This window comes from Drosophila sulfurigaster, chromosome 3, assembly GCF_023558435.1.
Source record: "Drosophila sulfurigaster albostrigata strain 15112-1811.04 chromosome 3, ASM2355843v2, whole genome shotgun sequence".
NCBI lineage: Eukaryota > Metazoa > Arthropoda > Insecta > Diptera > Drosophilidae > Drosophila > Drosophila sulfurigaster.
In genome coordinates this window covers 26,020,751-26,039,739 of record NC_084883.1, presented here as the reverse complement: position 1 = coordinate 26,039,739, position 18,989 = coordinate 26,020,751, and the positions used below count along the sequence as shown (strand labels likewise).

The 18,989-nt window shown below is 41.1% G+C and overlaps 4 protein-coding genes across 10 annotated transcripts; 2 read left to right on the top strand and 2 right to left on the bottom strand.

Moving 5' to 3' along the window:
- Positions 1 to 1,879: 1,879 nt before the first annotated feature.
- LOC133840163 (glutamate transporter polyphemus) lies at positions 1,880 to 8,336 on the bottom strand. 7 transcript variants are annotated; one of them, XR_009894169.1, is made up of 8 exons: positions 8,175 to 8,336; positions 8,022 to 8,087; positions 7,785 to 7,935; positions 7,210 to 7,689; positions 6,976 to 7,154; positions 6,433 to 6,602; positions 6,056 to 6,378; positions 5,841 to 5,994 (listed from the first exon to the last, which is right to left on the bottom strand). XR_009894169.1 is itself a non-coding variant. In XM_062271842.1 (7 exons), the coding sequence occupies exons 1-7, from the start codon at positions 8,225 to 8,227 to the stop codon at positions 6,113 to 6,115; spliced, it is 1,356 nt and encodes a 451-aa protein (XP_062127826.1). In that variant the 5' UTR covers positions 8,228 to 8,336; the 3' UTR covers positions 5,837 to 6,112. The 7 variants fall into 7 exon arrangements, 6 of the variants coding, with proteins under 6 accessions (XP_062127830.1, XP_062127826.1, XP_062127825.1 ...); XM_062271842.1 differs by having other exon boundaries at positions 5,837 to 6,378; positions 7,219 to 7,689; XM_062271841.1 differs by having other exon boundaries at positions 5,838 to 6,378.
- Positions 8,337 to 12,264: 3,928 nt separating this feature from the next.
- LOC133840165 (DNA-directed RNA polymerases I, II, and III subunit RPABC1) lies at positions 12,265 to 13,035 on the top strand. Its single transcript, XM_062271849.1, has one exon. The coding sequence runs from the start codon at positions 12,344 to 12,346 to the stop codon at positions 12,974 to 12,976; it is 633 nt and encodes a 210-aa protein (XP_062127833.1). The 5' UTR covers positions 12,265 to 12,343; the 3' UTR covers positions 12,977 to 13,035.
- Positions 13,036 to 13,326: 291 nt separating this feature from the next.
- LOC133840162 (angiogenic factor with G patch and FHA domains 1) lies at positions 13,327 to 18,748 on the top strand. The gene is made up of 9 exons (XM_062271840.1): positions 13,327 to 13,630; positions 13,691 to 13,793; positions 16,460 to 16,596; positions 16,766 to 16,861; positions 17,132 to 17,579; positions 17,660 to 18,157; positions 18,214 to 18,331; positions 18,392 to 18,491; positions 18,549 to 18,748. The coding sequence occupies exons 1-9, from the start codon at positions 13,430 to 13,432 to the stop codon at positions 18,711 to 18,713; spliced, it is 1,866 nt and encodes a 621-aa protein (XP_062127824.1). The 5' UTR covers positions 13,327 to 13,429; the 3' UTR covers positions 18,714 to 18,748.
- Positions 13,799 to 15,423, bottom strand: LOC133840164 (hexokinase type 2). The gene has a single exon (XM_062271848.1). The coding sequence runs from the start codon at positions 15,205 to 15,207 to the stop codon at positions 13,843 to 13,845; it is 1,365 nt and encodes a 454-aa protein (XP_062127832.1). The 5' UTR covers positions 15,208 to 15,423; the 3' UTR covers positions 13,799 to 13,842.
- Positions 18,749 to 18,989: the final 241 nt, after the last annotated feature.

Here is an 18,989-nt window from a genome sequence, read left to right as displayed (position 1 = left end):
ATCCCTTTGTAAAACTTTTATCTTAACTTTGTTCCATGCTTTTTTCTCCCCCACTTTTTTTTTGCCGTCGTCGTCGTCGTCGTCGTCGGCTGAGAGACTTGAGTTGTTTTTGTGGTTAAATGTAAATTTTATTGAATTTAACTCATTTGTGTCGGGGCACAAAGACTTAGACGTTAAAAGGGGGAAATCGCATAATTATGCCTAATCTTGAGACCTATTGTAGACACTTACAAAATGTGCAATGCCCTCCCACCAAAAGGGGGGCAGCTGCGATGGGAATTAGTTGGAAGCTTTAACGAAAAACTTATTAATGGAATATGTAATGTTCTTTGGTTGAAACAGACTATGGAACTGCCTTAGGCGCAATCAAAGAGACAGACTCGGCGGCTGAGTGGCTGCCGTGGATAAGTGGGAATGAGAGAATGAGAGGGGCAGATATAAAATGGAAAAGAACGGCATGCATTTATGCAACATTTCAATCATTAATAAATCAATTAAAATAAATTGGAATTTTGTGCGCTGATGTTGAACGCACAACGCGGCTTTTTTCACGGCCATTTCTTCAACTGTTTCGAGCTCTCTTCTTCGCTATGTTCTGTTTCATTTGATTATGGGTTCGGATTCGGGTGAGAGTTCGAGTGTGAGTGCGATTCGGTTTGGTTCCATACCATTTAATGCAATTACGAAAAGTCCCGTCCGGCTGTACGGTTGTTTGGCTTTGCGAGCTGTTGCTGATATGCATAAATCAAAAAATGAATCATTTGATATGCTCAACAGATCGGCACGACCAAAATAAAACTTTGTATTATTTATTTGATTTACAGCGACATCAATTTGTGCCCAATCTGCAAAGGCAAAGGCAAAGTACACGCGGCATTGATTTTCCCAAAGTGCACATAAGAGATGCTGCTATATAATATATAGAATTATATATATGTATATATATGATTGCCTGACAAACAGACAATTATATACTGCAGTTGACTGCGAACATTCTTTCAGCAAATTCTGGACATAAAACTACTTTCAACGCCTTACAAGACTGACATGTCAGAACTTGCACAGCGGCTGTCGATGCGCCGATGTAATAAGCACGACGACAAATCCCTGCACTCACATTCACACACATACATTCTTACATAATACATATACGCATCCATAAGCAGGCGGTTAGACATCGACGTTAAGAGCATTAAAACTTTTGCCTTCAAGTATGAAATGCTGCCCCCTTCAAAGTGCGAGTGTAGATACCAAAAACTCTGAATCCGACTCCGACTCCGACTCAAGCTCAAGTCAAAGTGCAACCAGCAGCTAACACACTGTCACTTACTCTTGCGTCCAATCCAAAAGCTTCGAATGGTAAGTAGCTTGGCCCCTAAGTAGCCCGAAAAAGAAGCGAGAGTCGACAAAAGCGGCGCACAGACATCTGATAAATAATTCGCACAGTTCGCTGGCGAAGAACTCTGCTTTGGCAGAAATTGAAATGTGAATTGGTTTCTATAATTAATCCAAGTTTTTGTAATCTTACCACACAAATCGCTTGCAAAGTTTCTCTACATCATTTCATTGGCGTCGTCGTCTTCTCTGTGCATCTAATTTGTCTTGGCCATGTTCATGTCGTCATTACAACTGCTAACTGAAAATATCAATGCAATGAGCCGCATAAACCGCTTAGCCAAATACATATTTGCCTTTCATTGCCATTGCCAAAAATATATAGTACGAGTATAGTATAGCGAAGTAATACTCGGAAGTTTTGGCTGCTTGAAAAGTTTAGCCGCAGTTTTAATAATGCAAAGTAGTCGAAGGCAAAACCGAAATCAAATTGATGCCAATGTCGATACTTGAAGAGCGACTTCAAGAACTGCTGTTGCCCTGCCCTCAGGTGGAACTTCTACCTAGAAAAATAGAAAAGCAAAAAAAATAAATAAATAAATAAAGTTGCAACAAAATTAAAACAAAACGAATACGAAACGTAAAATACGAAATGCAAAAGACGACTTTGAACTACTCTGAAATGCAATTTAATTATGAAACTATTTCAAAAGCTAAACAAAGTAAAAAAAACTACAAATTTATTTAATTACGTTGAGAATATAAAAAGAATTTTTCGAGAGCATTTGCGTATTGAACAGACAATTAGTTTAGGCAAAGTTTCTTAAGCGGCCGCCTTAAAAACGATAACAACAATCTTGAGACAACTTTTAGCTTAAGTATACATATATAGAAGAAGAAGTACATATGTAGTTGTGCACACACTTATGGGTATATTTGGGTTTTTTGAGGCACTTCCTGCTGCTGTTGTTATGGACTGCGACTATTGCCATTGCTTCGCATTAACTGCAGGCGCATAACTTTTCCAATTTGCTTTTGGCAATTATTGATATAAGCCAGCGGCAACAACACTTGAGCTTAGTTTTTCTCCGCTCCCTCTATTTTCACTCTGTATTATTTTGGGGGGCATGTGAGAGAGGGCTACGTCCAAGCATATTTTCTTGCATTTTGCGCATATTTGTGCAACATTCTCAAAATTCTTGAACAAAGTTTTGTTATTATTGCCTTTTTGCTTGAGAGCCAACCGAGAGAAAGAGAGAGAGAGTTGGCTTTGGTTTGGTATGGTTTTGCAACTGACTACCACTTTGATTACTTTTGCAGTTGCCGTTGCAATTAGTTTGTTCATTAGACGAGGCAATAAACAGCCCATGACAGAGACGGCAAGACAAAGCTCAGAAGGAGAGAGAGAGAGTCCTGGATGTTGCCTTGAGTTGATTGGAATTCACACACTTAATTAGTTACATGCCCAGTTAATTTGGTCTTTGTTTTTGCTGCTGCTGCTGCTGCTGTTGCTGCTGATTGTGCACGGCGTTTGAAACATTGTATCTTAAAGTTGCACATTGCAACTGATTGTGGTACTTTATCACCATCCAAATCCACCCGCTGGGCATGCAAATAAGCCAACAAGCGAGCAGAGAGAGAGAGCGAGAGGGAGAGACACACAATCAGACAGACAGACAGACAGACAGATAGTCTGGCTAGAGGGTAAGAAGTTGAATCGAGTTGAGTTAAGTGATTTGCAAACTGTTTGGTGTTGCATTCATTTTTATGATGATGCCAGCCAGCCAGCCAGCCAGCACAGTCTTCAATTCTAATCCATGAGTCCTGGCCTTCAATGCACCTCCCCAAGTCGTAGGTCTATGTCTACGATTTATCCAAAACGATTTGCATAAGCTTATCTCCAATCTCCTCTGCTCTCTCTCTATCCCTCTCTCTCTCTCTCTCCACTATCTGTCTAAGCTCGGGATTTGTGTGCATTGCATTGTACACATATTTGTTGCAGAATGCCAACTTATGCGCTGGCACAATGTTGACCAGTTTGGCCCCGGCATTCTGTTGCAGACAAGCTCGCTCGGTGATCCTTTGTATTTATATTATTTGCCGATAGTCTAATGCTAAAGCGTTTTAGTTGAAATCGCATGCCGCAAAACAAAAGCGAAAAATGCCAGAGACAAACTCGCCAAGATGAATGACAGTAAGCAAATCCATGCGATTCCTTGCAGCATACCAGCATTATTTCACGTCAACCTCTTGGTTGCCTTCCCTCCATCCTTCCACACATTTCAAATTGCACATGTCCAGAGCTAGCCGAAAAAAAAACCTAAAATGAGAAACTCAACCAGTACTCGTATGTGACTTGGGGCAGTCTCAGCTCAACTCTGTGGACTGCAACTTGCAAGTACTCAAGTAAATTTCATTGAATAAAAAATAAATAAGTAAATACTTGAAATAACTCTAGACTCTTTCTTGGAGAGTTTTCTTTCTACATTTTCGTCCCTCCCCTCGTCTCGTGACAATTTTCGTGCAGCGCTTTCAATTTAATTTTTACCCCGTTTTCGAATAAGACGTGAAATTGCAAAGGCTTTTTTAATATGCAAAACACATCCGTAGCAGCATTTAGGCGCTTTCACTTGCCAGTGACTGAAATCAATAATGAACTAAGCCAAATCCCAAACTCAAACCCAAACCTGAACCCAAATTCAGTTCTCAATCCCAAACCAAATCCAAACGTTCAAGCTAAAGGATGTGCGAGTGTGTGTGTGTGTGGCCAAAATAAATATTGTACACAAGTCTGACAAACCCGACGTCAACGCTGCACAAGTCAAGTAAACAAATGTTAAAAGGCACAAAATGTGAACGTGCCAAATTCAGTTGACAGGGAATGAGTTAACCACAACGTATACTTGATATTTACCAACTTATTTAATAGTAATATTAAGGACCAACAGAGAAGTGCTACCTGTACGCGCTCCGCACAAAGTGTGTCATATTTGAAAAGTTATTTGCATATCACATAGAATTTATTGCATTCACCTCAAATACTTGTAATTATTGCAATGATAGACTCTCGCCACATACATAATAAGTAAATAAAATTGTCAACGTGAGTCGCATACTTCTCTATAACTTTATAAAGAGCATTCGTAATAGTCTTGCATTCAAATTGGAATTTGCAATTTGTGAAACGTTTTTCGGCAGGCAACCGCAAGACACATGTGACAGCGCAAGTAGTCTACAATTTCACAGAGTCCCGCAAGTTGAAGTTGAAGTTGAAGACTCAACACGCATTGTTTGCCGGCTGCCTCGTTGCCTCACTGCCTGCCATGCGACAAGCATCCCGAAGGCCCGTTTAAGATCCAGTTCCAGGAGGAGTCAAAGTCAAAGTTCACTCTGGAATTCCTTGCCGCTGACTTTGCACAGGGCACATTAGTTTGATAATGGCACTAACATGATGCGGACAAAAATAAATTTCTTCTTCGTTGCCACAATATTATAAACGTATACCATTATTTTGTGGCAGCAGCAGAGGCCGCAACTAGCTGCCGGCAACGTAGCAACGTGGCAACGTCCTCGCTGCTTTTGCTGCATTCTTTTGTGTCCTAGACATGATCTCATTTTGTTTGGCGCTCTTGCTTAGCTGAGGCCCAAGTCGAGGCCCAGTGCACTGATTGTAAATTAAGTTTTAAGCAACATGTCTGCAAAAATCATGCCCGAGGACAACAGCCTCAGCTTTAGTTGTACTCCAGGTCTGCCCCCTCCTCATCCCTCATTCCTCTTCTCACCGCTGCTGCTGTCGCAGGCAGTTGCAAGATTTCTTTTCTACTATTTGAAAATGGAAATTGTGTTTTGTGTGCTGCTGCAGCGGTCGTCCTGCAGTTCCTTGAGAAGAGAGCGAACGCTGGGCTGCTGCTTTGCTATTTTCGCATCATGTTTCCCTACTTGCTTTCTTTTTGTTTTATTATTGGTTTTTCCCTTGCTTTGCTTCTTTTTTATTGTATTTTTGCTCTCGCCGTGCTATTTACACTGCAACAGTCAACAGTCGGCGTCGGCAGTTGCTTTTCATGTGCCTATTTATATATGTTTATACATATATATATATAGCATTCGCTATAGTTGCAGTTGCCAGCAAGACGTCTCGTATTTGTATTTGTATTCGTATTTGTCTTTTAGTTTATAGGACTGGGGCCAGAGAACAACAGCTACGAAGTTTGGCTGCAAGTTTTTTTGTGTTTGGGCTTCGTTGAGGCAAGGAATTCAATTTTAGAATCGCAAAGGACTCGGCGCAATTGTTGTGGCTCGTTGCCTCAGACTCTGCCTCAGCTTCAGCCTCTGCCTCTGACTCCAGACTGACTCGACTAACTGACGGTATTTGATTATAGCTCGTTGTATTTTAAATGATTTGTGCAGTTGATCAGTTTACGTACAACAAGCAAGCGCCTAATTAATCTGAACAACATTGCAATAAAAGCATGCAAGACTGCAAGACACTCTGTAAACCAACAAGATTACGTATACTTAATGTTGCTTTATATAATTCCAATTTAATGACTACAATATCAAAAAATATTTGCTAAAGGAAATGCTAAACAACTCTGCTTTAGCCCAGTCGACTTAGTGGAAATGAACACTTGCTGGGCAATTAATTAAATCGTAATAAGGCTAAGGCAGAGGCAGTCAGACAATCAACAACATTGATACAGCTAACGAAAAGACAACAAACCGACACAAAACCAACTAAATATATTGCAATTAAATGCAGTCAAAGCTTAGACCGCTCTTAGACTTGCATGCTTTGCAACGTCCCTTGAAGGTCTTCCACCAGCTGTCTGATGGCCACACTGCAGCCCACAATGCCAAAGATAATACCAATTATAATAAGTACTATGTCCCGTATTAGCTTCCAGCGCAATCGACCATAACCCGGTGCATAGTTGATAAACATATCGATTAGAGCCGGACATATGAGATTTAAATTGCACAGAGAAAATGCTCCTTCCAATTCGGTTAATGCAGCCAAATTTGGCACCACAGCAGACACGATACCTAAAACAATACCAAAATTAACAAACGTAACGTAAAAGAGATTCCTCAACTCACCCGTTAAGAGCAGAAAACAAACACGCACCACAAATTCCAGAGTACAAGAATAATTCGATTCAGATCCCTGGCCATAGTCCTTAAATATAACCGTGATGACAACGAAACCATTCAGCGGATAGCTCAAAAAAATACCCAGAGCAATGGCTACTTTGATGATCTGCGAAAGGCTAAAGAATACTTCAATTACTCATACTCAATATACCAATTTTTTTAATTAAGAACATGCTTCTTGAAAATTGTATTCTTAAAATAAGACCACTTTAAGAACTAATTCTTTAAACTAAGAATATTAGCCTAAAAAATTCAAAATTCTCAAAATTTAGGTTACAAAATTCAGCCAACCATCAAAAAATTCTTTTTATCGTTTCTAAGAACTTGGATCATATATCAAATGTTCTTGAAATCAAGATGTGCTGTCTAACATTAAGATTTTCATGTTCCTGACGCACTTTTTAGACCAAAATTCTTAGTACTCAGAGCAAAATCTTGATTTTAGAATATTTTTTTAGTGTACCATTAAAGGAAACAATTTATACTCACATTTCATTCTGCGGCACATTTAGCGTAATGCTGGCCTCCACTTGTTCGCCATAACGCCAATAGCCCATGATGCCAAACAATATGTTCGAGAACAGTATGAAAAACACGGCCAAGTTGAGTACACCAAAGATGCCCAGATAGCTTTGAGGATGCGCCATATTTGCCTCAACAACCAGCATCTGAGGGAAGGAATGAACGTTGAAGATGAAATCACATTGCAAGTTTTTCACGCACCGAACCCACGGCTGTCAATGAGAAAGCCGCAATGCCAAAGAACATTATCCAATCTGCTGGTGGTTTAATCAGCTCACGTTGCTGTGGATTGGGCAATCCCCTCACCAGATAATACATAATGCAAAGAAAGCCCAAATAGAGGAAACAGTTCGAGATGAGATTCAGCGGTACCAGATATTTCAGTTTGCGTAACAAAAAGAATGGCAACTGTAGCACACAGACACCGAGGACATAGTAGCGTTCGTTGAAGTCGCGGCAATAGTAGTCGCCGATTTCCTTAAAGTTCTTGGCCACAAAGACAATGTAGACACAGCAGAGACCGAACTGGCCAATCACCAGCACACAGCTGGTCAAAAATCCAGCCACATTGGCAAAGCAATGCACACATCGTGGCCCGCTTTGGTAGGCAATCTGTACGGCTTGCGGCATGGATACCTGAGGCACTTGAATGCGACGACAGCACTCGGTCATGCCACTGATCTGTGCGGGAAAGCTAAATGCAAATAATTCCAATTTGGACATAGCATAGGCAACAACAGCAACAACAACATTGGCAACGGCTGCCACATACACACCAGCAAATGGATGCAATAGGTCAGCAGCATCATTAGCAGCAGCGAAAGCAACACACCGGCCACAACTCCAGAGTAGCGAATGGCCAATGGCATGGCTAAAATTCCAGTACCCATCACGCATTTCAGCAGTGAAATGAAGGCATCCAGGTTGCTATTCGAACGAGGGAGAAGGAGAAAGAAAGAGCAAGAGTGAGTAAGAGAACAAAGTGAGTTAATTATTGACCGAACAATGCATACTTCAGTGGCACCTCAACTGTACGCTTCTCGTAGGGGTCATAGTAGTAATACGACGATGCCGATTGTCTGCCAAAGTGAAACAAAAACATACAGATGAATATTAATCGTTTTGCACACACACACACATACACATACACACAGAGTTGTACTTACAGCAATGTCAGTTGAGTGTGCTGTGGTTCAAGCGCTGCATTTGCATTTTCCATTGCTAGCCAACTATCGTCGTTGCTTTTATGAAATCTGACTAGATAAAGTTACAATTATGACGGGCAATTTTGACAACAAATTCAAATGAGTTTCGTTGATAGCTGTGCACACACACTCGCACACACATACACTCACTCGCATACACATTCAATTCACTTTAAACTAATCAGCAAGATTAGCGCCAAGCGGCGAGAGACAGAATCAAAATGGCTGCACATGCGCGTCGGCCATTACCATAATGTACGCAAATTATTGCCTACTTTGGGGCGCTGCATAAAATGCAGCAACTAGCTGAGACCCGGAGACACTTACAAAGCCAGCAGCGACATTGCGCCAGCAGCAGCCGCACAACAAACTTGCAAAGCGGCAGTACAGTCCTCTCTAACTATTATGAACCCTGTATATTTGATAAAGCGGATTTCCTTATTAACTTATTTTTTGTTCATTTATTTTATACTCAATTTATTGTTACATTTAATGTAGACTGTGAGCTGTAACTAAAGAAGTTGTGTCTTTTCAAATTTTAAATTAAATTTTAAATCTAATTTAAATCCGATTTAGTTATGCAACATGTAAAGAATCTTATGTTAGACCAGCAGCTTCTAGAGAGGCAGAGCATAGGCCAGTAAAGTGTCTTAGTTGTAGAAAAAAAGAATTTATAAATTTATGTTATGCATTTAAATATACAAACACGAATTTAATTTAATAAGCAAACGAGCAAACAGTGAAACAGAAAATTATATTGTTATGTGCAGTACGATTAAATTTAAATTGAAAATGCACTCTTCTATTTCGCTTTCATCATAATCAGCCACTGCTTAGAGTTATCCACTTAAACTTAATTTGTTTTACCAGCATTATAATACAATCACTTCCCTAATCCCCACTTCCCACACTTGCATTAGTAAGTGCATTTGCACTGTCGACCATCACATTGTTGTTCACTGTAGCCTCTATAAAGATAACCCAGCACACTGCACAGCTCAAATTTCAATTCCAGCTGCAGACGATTGCAACGACTGTCGACTGTCGAGTCCACGTTTGCGAGAAGAGGACGATTGTCATGCCAGAATGTGCACTTCCGCGTCCGTTTAGTTGTGTGAACTTAACAGTAAATTGAATTAAAATTTATTGTGAAAATTGCAAAATTCCAAAACGCAGCAGCAGCAGCAGGAGTAGCAGCAGCTACAACGAGCAGTGGAGCTTCAAGGAGACATCAGCGCAAATCCAATACAAATAAAATTAAGTAAAAATGCACACATTCACATCGTTTGGCATGAGGGCTCTCCCTCGGGGGGGGCGCCGTGTGTTTGCACAAAAATATGCAAATGTGATATTGTCGCTGGCGACATTTACAACAATTACAATAACAACGCAAAGCATGTCGAATGGTGGGTGGGGGCAGGAGGGGGCAGGAGGCAGCAGGAGGAAACAACGATGGGTGTAGCAACTAACTGCGTGCGACATGTGACACGATATTCAGATAAAGACGGCCCACAGGCGGCGCAGCAGTGACTTAGGTGGGTAGGCGTGGCATTCATAGCATACTACAATACTATATGTACGTTCTGAATGCGTACATACACATATTTTGCATAAAAAGAAAGAGAAATATGCTGAAGCTGAAGCCGGAGCTGGAGCTGAAGCAGCAGAGCAAGAAAACGAGCGAAGGCAGCACAGAAATCAAATAAAACAAATTTGGAATTTCACAGCAGACGAACAGCAGAATCTTTTTATACTATACATATGCACATACTACACTACACATATGAGTACACTCATACTCATACACCCATACACCCACACACACATTCACATTACATGTGCAGCAGCAGCTGACTGTGAACGAGAGCCCTGCACACAGTTTCCTAAACAGTCAGTATGGCGAGCGAGTCAGTCTTGACTCTTATTTTTTTCTGCTTTTTTGTATGTCGTATGGAAACAAACAAACTGACATTCAATTTAAATTCCTATACAAATAATTGCGTGGCAGTTCAAAATCTAAACAGATGGGTTGTAGGTCGATGCTTCCACAGCTACTGCTGTTGATGCTTCTGCTGCTGTTGCTGTTGCAACCTGCGCTTAGATTATGTTGATTTTTGCGAAACTGCGACATTTACCTTAATTTGCCTAGCTCGAGTGTCTGGGGAGACCGCGACGTCATGCAAATAATTATGCATTCCTTGACAGTTGCCCGGCAACGCTCGACACGCAAAATGAGTTCATCCTGTGCCATTATTTTGTGCTCATCACCTTTTTCCACCTGGCAAAGCGAAAGCGATGACAAAGAGTGTGTATCTATTTGAGAGTAGTCGCATTGCAAATACCCTGTATACATTTCTTATCAAGTTGTTGCAACGCTTACGCACTCTTTGAGACAGGGTATATAATCAAATTCGAATTGAGTCAAATATTTAACTATTCTCAATGCAGCGCACGCATCCGAGTTGCCCGAGTCGCTCTTCTTCTCGTCCTCTGTCATTGGCAATTGGTGGCTGGCTGGTGCTTACCTGACTGTGGCTTCAAACATTATCACTGCGGTTATCTATCTTCTCTTTGTTGCTGTTCCTTCCGTCCTACGCCATCTACTTTGCGCTATCATCATCAATGTTATCAACAGCTTAGCTAAAACTTTCCGCGACTCAAAGATGCACCACGTTCGACGTTTCGCTGCAGCAGCCACTTCCTCATGCTGCTTGCATCAATGATTTTGATCAGATTTACTGACGCGCTGTCCAGCACAGCTATGCTGATGATGACGATGCTGCTGTTGCTGTTGCTGTGGCTGCTGCTGCTGCTGATGCTGATGGAATGATGATGATGATGACGTCGCGGACACAGACTGCGTTTACCACTACTTTTATCTCGCTGCCCACAATATTTTTGCATTTATAATGAAATTCATCGTCATTTTTCATACTTGCACAAAGTGGATTTTTATTAGATTTGCATTTCTTGCAAAACCTTTTATATGACCGCGTACTCTCTACATACATATATGTTTGTGCGTATATATACAATATATACTCATGCATCTTTTGACCATATGGTGGTAAAGTGGCTGTGGCAAAGAGCTTTGCTTCAATTGGCCGTCAAAAAGCATGATATATTTTCTTTGTTCTATTAAACGTAATAGAATAACCATTAATATTATTATTAAATGCAATTCTCATGCGTATTTTCCGCACAATTTCATATTACGGTCGAAACTATTTATAGTATAGCAGACAGTGCTATTACAAACATATTTTTCGAGAACGCATCGTGCAGCAAATATTCTATTAAATTAACTGTCAATCATTTGCGGTGACACTAGAAGTAAAGGCATCGATGACGTAGCTGCCGTACGTGAGACCAGTAACCCTAATACGAAAGTCATCAGATGATAATTCAAATTACAAAGCGCACCCTCTAATCCTAAGCACTCTTTTGTCTAGCCACGACTAGAACATACCTTGTAAAGGCAGCATTCACCTCAAATTTTATATCCGGATTAATATTGAATTTAATTAAAAGAAAATGGTTTTATTCGCATTTTTTGTAATAAATGTTTTACAGTCTAATTAACACATTTTCTCATTTTATAGCCATATTAGCATTTTTACTTGACAGTCAGCGAGAGAGGTGCGTGCCAAGGAAAAGCCATGAACAACTATTGGTCTATTTTACTTGAACACACACGCGTACGTTTATGTGTGTGTGTGTGAGCTGTCGTCTGGGCCATAATTGAATGTTACACGTAAAATATTGAAAAATGCAGTGTGTTCATTATGTGGTCACAAAACGTGAGCATAGAATACATCGACAGACTCTTAGCAACGACGCAAAAAATGCTCGACATGTAAGCTTCGAGTGACTGACGAAAAAAAGAAAACAAATTGCGAGTTTTTGAATTATGACAAGGGCGCGCAAATCGCTGGATGGCAGTGCCCTCAACACGCAAGAGCAATTTCGAAATTATACAACACTGTATAACTGCGCTTAGTATTTACAGTATTTTTGAAAACATGTGTTGCACTCACTACTTGGTCACACTTATTTTTACTATTGCCAAAATAAAGACGCCGCCGCGTGCTTCGATCTCTGAAAAGTTTTAATAAAAATTAAAATATATAATGGATGACGAGGCGGAAACCTACAAACTTTGGCGCATTCGCAAAACCATCATGCAGCTAAGTCATGATCGTGGCTATTTGGTAACCCAAGATGAGTTGGACCAGACACTGGAGCAGTTCAAAGAAATGTTCGGCGACAAACCCAGCGACAAGCGTCCGTCGCGCTCCGATTTGATTGTCTTGGTGGCCCACAACGATGATCCGACTGACCAGATGTTTGTGTTCTTCCCCGAGGAGCCCAAGATTGGCATCAAAACTATTAAGACTTACTGTACCCGCATGCAGGAGGAGAACATCCACCGTGCCATTGTTGTGGTCCAAGGCGGCATGACGCCCTCGGCCAAGCAATCTCTGGTGGACATGGCGCCCAAGTACATACTAGAACAGTTCCTCGAATCCGAGCTGCTGATCAACATAACGGAGCACGAACTGGTACCTGAGCATGTGGTCATGACTGCAGAGGAGAAGCAGGAGCTGCTCAGTCGTTATAAGCTGAAGGAGAACATGTTGATGCGTATCCAAGCTGGTGATCCGGTGGCTCGTTACTTTGGCCTGAAACGTGGCCAGGTGGTGAAGATTATTCGCTCCTCGGAGACGGCGGGCAGATACATTTCATATCGTTTGGTATGCTGAGGGAGTAGTCTAAGTACTTTATTATCAATGTAAGCGCAATAAAAGTCATTTTCTTGCAATTTTTTTGCATTTTAATTCATAAAAGTTGTTTTAAAACCGGCTTTACAGTATTCTAACGGTCAACGAAATTAAGCTATAGATACTGTTTCTGTTTTTAGCATTTAAATGAAAGCTATTTATGCTGTAAAGATTAACGCATTTGTATAAATTATATATTATATTATTTTAATATTTTCAACATTAATTTCAAATAAATTCAAAACTGCGATGGAACAGCTGTTTTCCACAACTTGAAGTTGGCTACGAACGCAAAACGGAGACTATATTCAGTGTGTACATAACGCATTCGGGAAATATTTACAGAAAACAAAACATTGCTAAATGTCAGCTTAGCAATAAATTCGAATTTAAAAGCAGTTTAAGTGCCGGAAACTGCAACACGCGTTCACCGAGATGTCCTCAGAGGAGCCTGATGCCGCACCGGCGTCCGCCGAGGAGGATTCATCGGTGCACGATTACATCGAGTTGAAGACCATGGAGGATGTGGAGGCAATGGAGCAAAAGCAACTTTATACCTACATTGAAAAGCTGCATGGAATAATTAGGAAATACGACACTAAACTGGCATCCTATAAAAAGAAACTGAAACAATTAGTGAGGGAAAACTTTTAAACGAAAGTATTTCCACTAATTTATTTGCATTTGCAATTACAGCTGAACAGAGAATCAGACAACATTGGATGCAAATGTAAGCAAGCTGAAAATGGAGATTTGCCAGACAAAGAGAATGATCAGGATACAGAAGTCACCAAAGAACGTGAGTGAAAGAATAAACAAGTAATCATTTTATTAAGTATAAGCACAATTCATTTAGTTTTGCTGGCAACAGCTGCCACTAAAGCTGCTCCACGTCCCGAACCGTCCTCGGACAGCATAATATCGAATTCTTTGTCCGATTTGACCAGCTTCTGCATCGTATTGCGTATGTAGGTATCGAACTTAGGATGATATCGATACACAGATCCATCAATGCCCACAACTACCTTGCGATCAGCAATGCGATTGATTAATCCACTAATTCCAATAGCCACCAGTGTCGCTGCTCGGCTCGAAATGCACTCACAAATGTATCTCAGCTTTTGGCAATCCTCAACGGAAGCCTTTTCTATACCGAACAGCTGCTTGATGATGCGTCTGGTGTTTGCGAGCTCAGGGAATGTATCACTCTCGATTTCTGAAATATGTTTCGTCTCGAAGATATCAATATTGTGCTGCAGAATCGCGGCGTATTCAGCGCGTCGATTGCCGGCGCCCTTAAAGATTGCATTCCGCTCGAGAGCACGCACCAAGACGAGACGCACCAGCTCGCCCAGATACATGCCTGAGGTCATCTTTTCGAACAGCTGCTGGGCACGATTAATGGACTTGCGATCCACCTCGTTGTCGTACTCGGTGCGCACAAAGTCCAGCTGTCCACTCTCACCAAAGGCGCCCCACTCGCAGTTGACAATGATCTGCTTCTCTTTACGCTTGAACTGCGCATCCAATAGATCCACATTGTCTACATGCTCCACATAGCAGGCATTGCATCCCGTACCCACAATGACGCCCACACGGCACTCGGGATTGCGATGCGCACAAGACATGAGTGTTCCCGTTGTGTCATTGAGCAAGGCCACGACTGCAATATCCGCATCGCCACGTCGTCTAATGGCCTCGTGAAGCATGCGACCCACATCCTCGCCTTCGACACCGGGGCAGCCGAAGCCTTTGGTCCAACGCGTCAGCATTGCCTCCTTAAGGCCCGCTTGGACGCAGGGAAACGAGAAGGTAAATCCCAGCGGCAGATAGGCGCTGCTCATGTTGTGCTTCTGCACAAACTTGGCCAGACACTCGGCAATGTGATCGAAGAGCTCCACACCAGGTCCAATCATCAAGTCCTTGGGCACTGCATAGATCTGTGATTCCACCGTGGCATCGTGATGACCTTTGAGTGAGACGAGAAGCACACGAAAGTTGGTGCCACCCAAATCCAAGGCCAGATACTTGCCCATCTCATCGCCAGTGGGCAACTCTTGCACATAGGTGGGAAAGCATTTGGTATTCGATTGCGAGTTCGTAGAGCGTCTTAAGCCCTTGGCGATCTCGAGGCAGAAGCGACTGTACACCTCTTGCACCTGATAGTCGCTGAGCACAAAGGCTTGCATAAGTTCGCGCAACTCCACGTCCATCACTCTGGCGGCTTACTATATATTTTATAATTCAATTTGTTTTCACTTTGTGAGGTTCCAACTGACCGACTGAATGCCTCGAACGATGAGTAACAACTAACCAGGCACCTGCCCAGCGTGTCAGGCTGTATCACTGTATCACTGGTGAGGCGACGGCGTTAGTGGGTTGCTTTGCACCTGATAAGACACAGCTCTAAATTCGTATTGCCATTGCCATTTCCTAGACGTAGTAGCTAGTTTGCAATCTTGGCATCGAGGAAATAAAAACAAAATTTCCCTTAGTTGTGCCAAAGCGAATTCGAATTCAAAATACGCAGCGTATGCTAAACAACAGCGTGAGGCGATTTTTGTGACAATTTCCATTGGTCATTAACAGACTCACATCTAAACTATATATATTAAGATTTTGCTTAGTATTATATTTATTGAAATTATCAATTTTATAGAAACTTGTATGATGAAGAGATAGAAAATCGTATAGAGTATTATAATTATTTTGTTATCACTTTATAGACATTTTAATTGTTCATTATTTTATTCGTCGAAATTTATAATAGTTGAACGACTTAAAAGATACAGATTGTAAGGTTTATAGAGTATTACAATTATTTTGTTATCAGCTGACAAACATCGTCATTGTCTTTTATTTTATTCGTCAAAGTAAAAAATATTTGAAGAACTTTTGAGGTACAGACTGTGAAGTGTATAGAGTACTTGAATTATTTAGATTTCTAATTTATAAACGAACGGATCGACTACTAAAAGTATTTGCAATTAAAACCAATTATATTATTGACATATTGAATGCTTTAAATAAATAATAATAATATATTAACTAAGCAGATACAAATTCCAATTGTAAAAATGCAATACAGTACTGTTTACTGTTTGTTATCAATATTAAATTACTTTATTATTCTTAAGATACCCGTTGCAAAGCAGCACATCCGCTAAGCGAGTTGAAAACATCAATATTATTATATATATATATATGTAGTTTATTGTTAAAAAAATCATAAAACGTGCCGTCAGTACGTCAAACATCGAGTCTTCTGTAGTTAATGCGATTGATTAGCGCCAGCTAGTCGATTAAGGTTGGGGGACATCATGATGTAAGAAACTTGACATTTGTACACGATTATGATTGGATTTGCTGATAGCGTTCAGCTCTCACTTGGACCAATATTATGAATTATATAGTATAAATACTAATGCGAATAATTTGATTTCCTCTTGTATTTTTTTTGTTTAGTTTCGGCCAGCGATGCCTTCAGCTTTGTGGATGAAATGCGTCAGGCTGCGAAGCATGCAGAGAATCTGAACAATTTCGTATACGAGCCCACATCAGGCATGTACTACGATCCAAAGACGGGCTACTACTATAATGCGGTAAATAATTTACAACCACGTAATCTTTATGACGTGCATCGCAATGCAATTTGCTGGGTGACTTTTGGAGGTTATCACTAACGATGAGCCTACATCAATGCCCACAACTATATATAGACTGTTTGTTAGTTGAGTTTACAATCGTATTTATAAAATTCTCTCTTTCTAGGAGTACGGGCTTTACTACGATGGGAAAACGGGCTGCTACTATAGCTATGATGAGAGCAAAGATTCGTACGAGTTTCACTCACAGGCCCAAGTCCAGGTGAGTGTGGAGTGGTCGCTGTAAAGGGACCATCACACACGTATATTCCACGCTATTTATTCTTGAATTAATCTTGAATTCTTCTTCCATCTTCCTTGTGATTGCAAGTGTGGGCAGCACGAGCGCCTCGATCACTGCGTCAATAGTAGACTCTTAGCTGATTTTCGCAAACTAAGCATAGACCGAATGCGTAGCAATGCATTAGGTAAGAGCTGAAACCCTGAATGTGTGATAAAAACGCGGATTTCTTTTTCTTTTCGCTGGTTTCAGGCAAACACCACAGCGAACGGCGAACAGCCAGCAAATGACGGCAATGTTTATGACGAGGATGATGTCCAAGACGTTGATGTTGAGTTCGATGAACACGGCGGTGTGATAACAGATCTGAAAACATTAAAACAGATCAAGGCTGAAAAGAAAAAGGTCAAAGAACGTGCCGAGAAAAGCAAACGCAAGGCTAAGAAAAAGCATAAGAAGGCAAAGAAGCATAAAAAGAAGCATCGTCGTCACAGTAGAAAACGACGCAAGCATTCCGACAGCGATGTGGACGATGATGACACCGAAAACACTCGCAAGAAGACAACAAGCAAGAAGCCCGATGCAGAAGACGGTGAACTTTCGCAATCATCGAGCAGCTCCAGCTCCGAGTCCAGCGATGAGGACAGCAGCGACTCGGATAGCAGCGTGCCTGTATTCAAGGCATCTGGCCGCTTTCAAGGTGTTAAGAAATTCGCGTTTTTGTCTCGCACATTGCGCAATGCGTTTCACACACTTCTAATCCAATCTATATTACTGCAGATATTGCCAAAAAGTATCCACCTTCGCTGCGGATTATTGTGCAGGAGACTAATGTGCAGGAGCTGACTGTTGGTAGCCTTCACTTGATAACCTACAAAGGAGGCTCGCTGGGTCGCGAAGGAGCACACGATGTCATCATACCGGATGTCAATGTGAGCAAGTCGCACATGAACTTTCACTACGACACCAAGAAGGGCATTTACAAATGCCAGGACTTAGGCTCTCGCAATGGCACTCTGCTCAATGGTGTACGCATGTCGGAGCCCAAGATAAATAGCGGGGCGCAGGATTTGGTGCATGGCAGTGTCATTTGCATTGGACAGACCAAGCTGCTGTGTCACGTGCATGAAGGCAATAGCACTTGTGGTTTGTGTGAGCCTGGATTGTTAATTGGTCCAGCTGCGCCAGCAACAGCAGCTGCCTCAAGCAATGCCAAAGTACTATCACATCGGGAGCAGCTAAAAAAACTGCAAAAGAAGTACGGCCTGGAGAATGAAAGTGAGTTGAAACGAACTAATTAAGAGTGACAGTGCATATAATATATTTTGTTTTAGAATTCATAGACACAAACGCCAGCTCGGATCCAAATTATAATGATCGCAGCGCACAAAGACGCATCAAAGTGGGCAGCAGCACGGATAAGGAGAAAACCGAGACTGCGTGTGTGCACACGTGAGTTGAAAAATTATTTCTGAAATTGAATTGCAATTAACTTATTTCTATGCATTCCAGTGAGATTGCCAGCTCTAACAAAGGCTTTAAGATGCTGAGTAAATTGGGTTGGCAGAAAGGTGACACTTTGGGCAAATCTAATCAAGGTCTTCTCACTCCTGTGAGTAATTTAATTTTAATATGCTTAGAGCAATTTGTAAACTTACTTTGTTGCTAGATCAACGTTGTGGCCAATGAGGGAACCACAGGACTCGGCAGCACGGAACCATCTGCAGCTACTTCTCGATCTGTGGACAAACGCAAATTGGCTAACCTAAAGATTACTCAAGCACGCTATCAGCGTGCCAATGATATCTTCTCGGTATCCGATGAGAGTGAATAAAACAAAAACCTTGAACTAGTTTTGAAACACATTTAATTAACAATTACTCATACAATTTATGATCGTAAGTATACATATATTTCGTATAAGAGTATACGCATATCTTTATATAATTAGAAGATCTTGCTATATGTGGTTAAGCTATCAGTCAATTAATTAATATAGCTTCACTCAATAAACAAAATACATTGAATGTGAAAAGACAAAAAAAATAATAATAATAATAATCATACAATGTGTGTATATTTAGAGTTATAAATAAATTAAATACATTCG

Bases quoted from the DNA above. Each gene is read 5' to 3' on its own strand.
- LOC133840165 (XM_062271849.1), top strand. From the start codon at position 12,344: ATGGATGACGAGGCGGAAACCTACAAACTTTGGCGCATTCGCAAAACC.
- LOC133840164 (XM_062271848.1), bottom strand. From the start codon at position 15,207: ATGGACGTGGAGTTGCGCGAACTTATGCAAGCCTTTGTGCTCAGCGAC.
- LOC133840162 (XM_062271840.1), top strand. From the start codon at position 13,430: ATGTCCTCAGAGGAGCCTGATGCCGCACCGGCGTCCGCCGAGGAGGAT. The intron at 16,597-16,765 runs GTAAATAATTTA...CTCTCTTTCTAG, and splicing joins CGGGCTACTACTATAATGCG to GAGTACGGGCTTTACTACGA. The intron at 18,492-18,548 runs GTGAGTAATTTA...CTTTGTTGCTAG, and splicing joins ATCAAGGTCTTCTCACTCCT to ATCAACGTTGTGGCCAATGA.
- LOC133840163 (XM_062271841.1), bottom strand. From the start codon at position 8,227: ATGGAAAATGCAAATGCAGCGCTTGAACCACAGCACACTCAACTGACA. The intron at 7,936-8,021 runs GTATGCATTGTT...TCGTTCGAATAG, and splicing joins ACAGTTGAGGTGCCACTGAA to CAACCTGGATGCCTTCATTT. The intron at 7,155-7,209 runs GTGCGTGAAAAA...TCCTTCCCTCAG, and splicing joins CATTGACAGCCGTGGGTTCG to ATGCTGGTTGTTGAGGCAAA.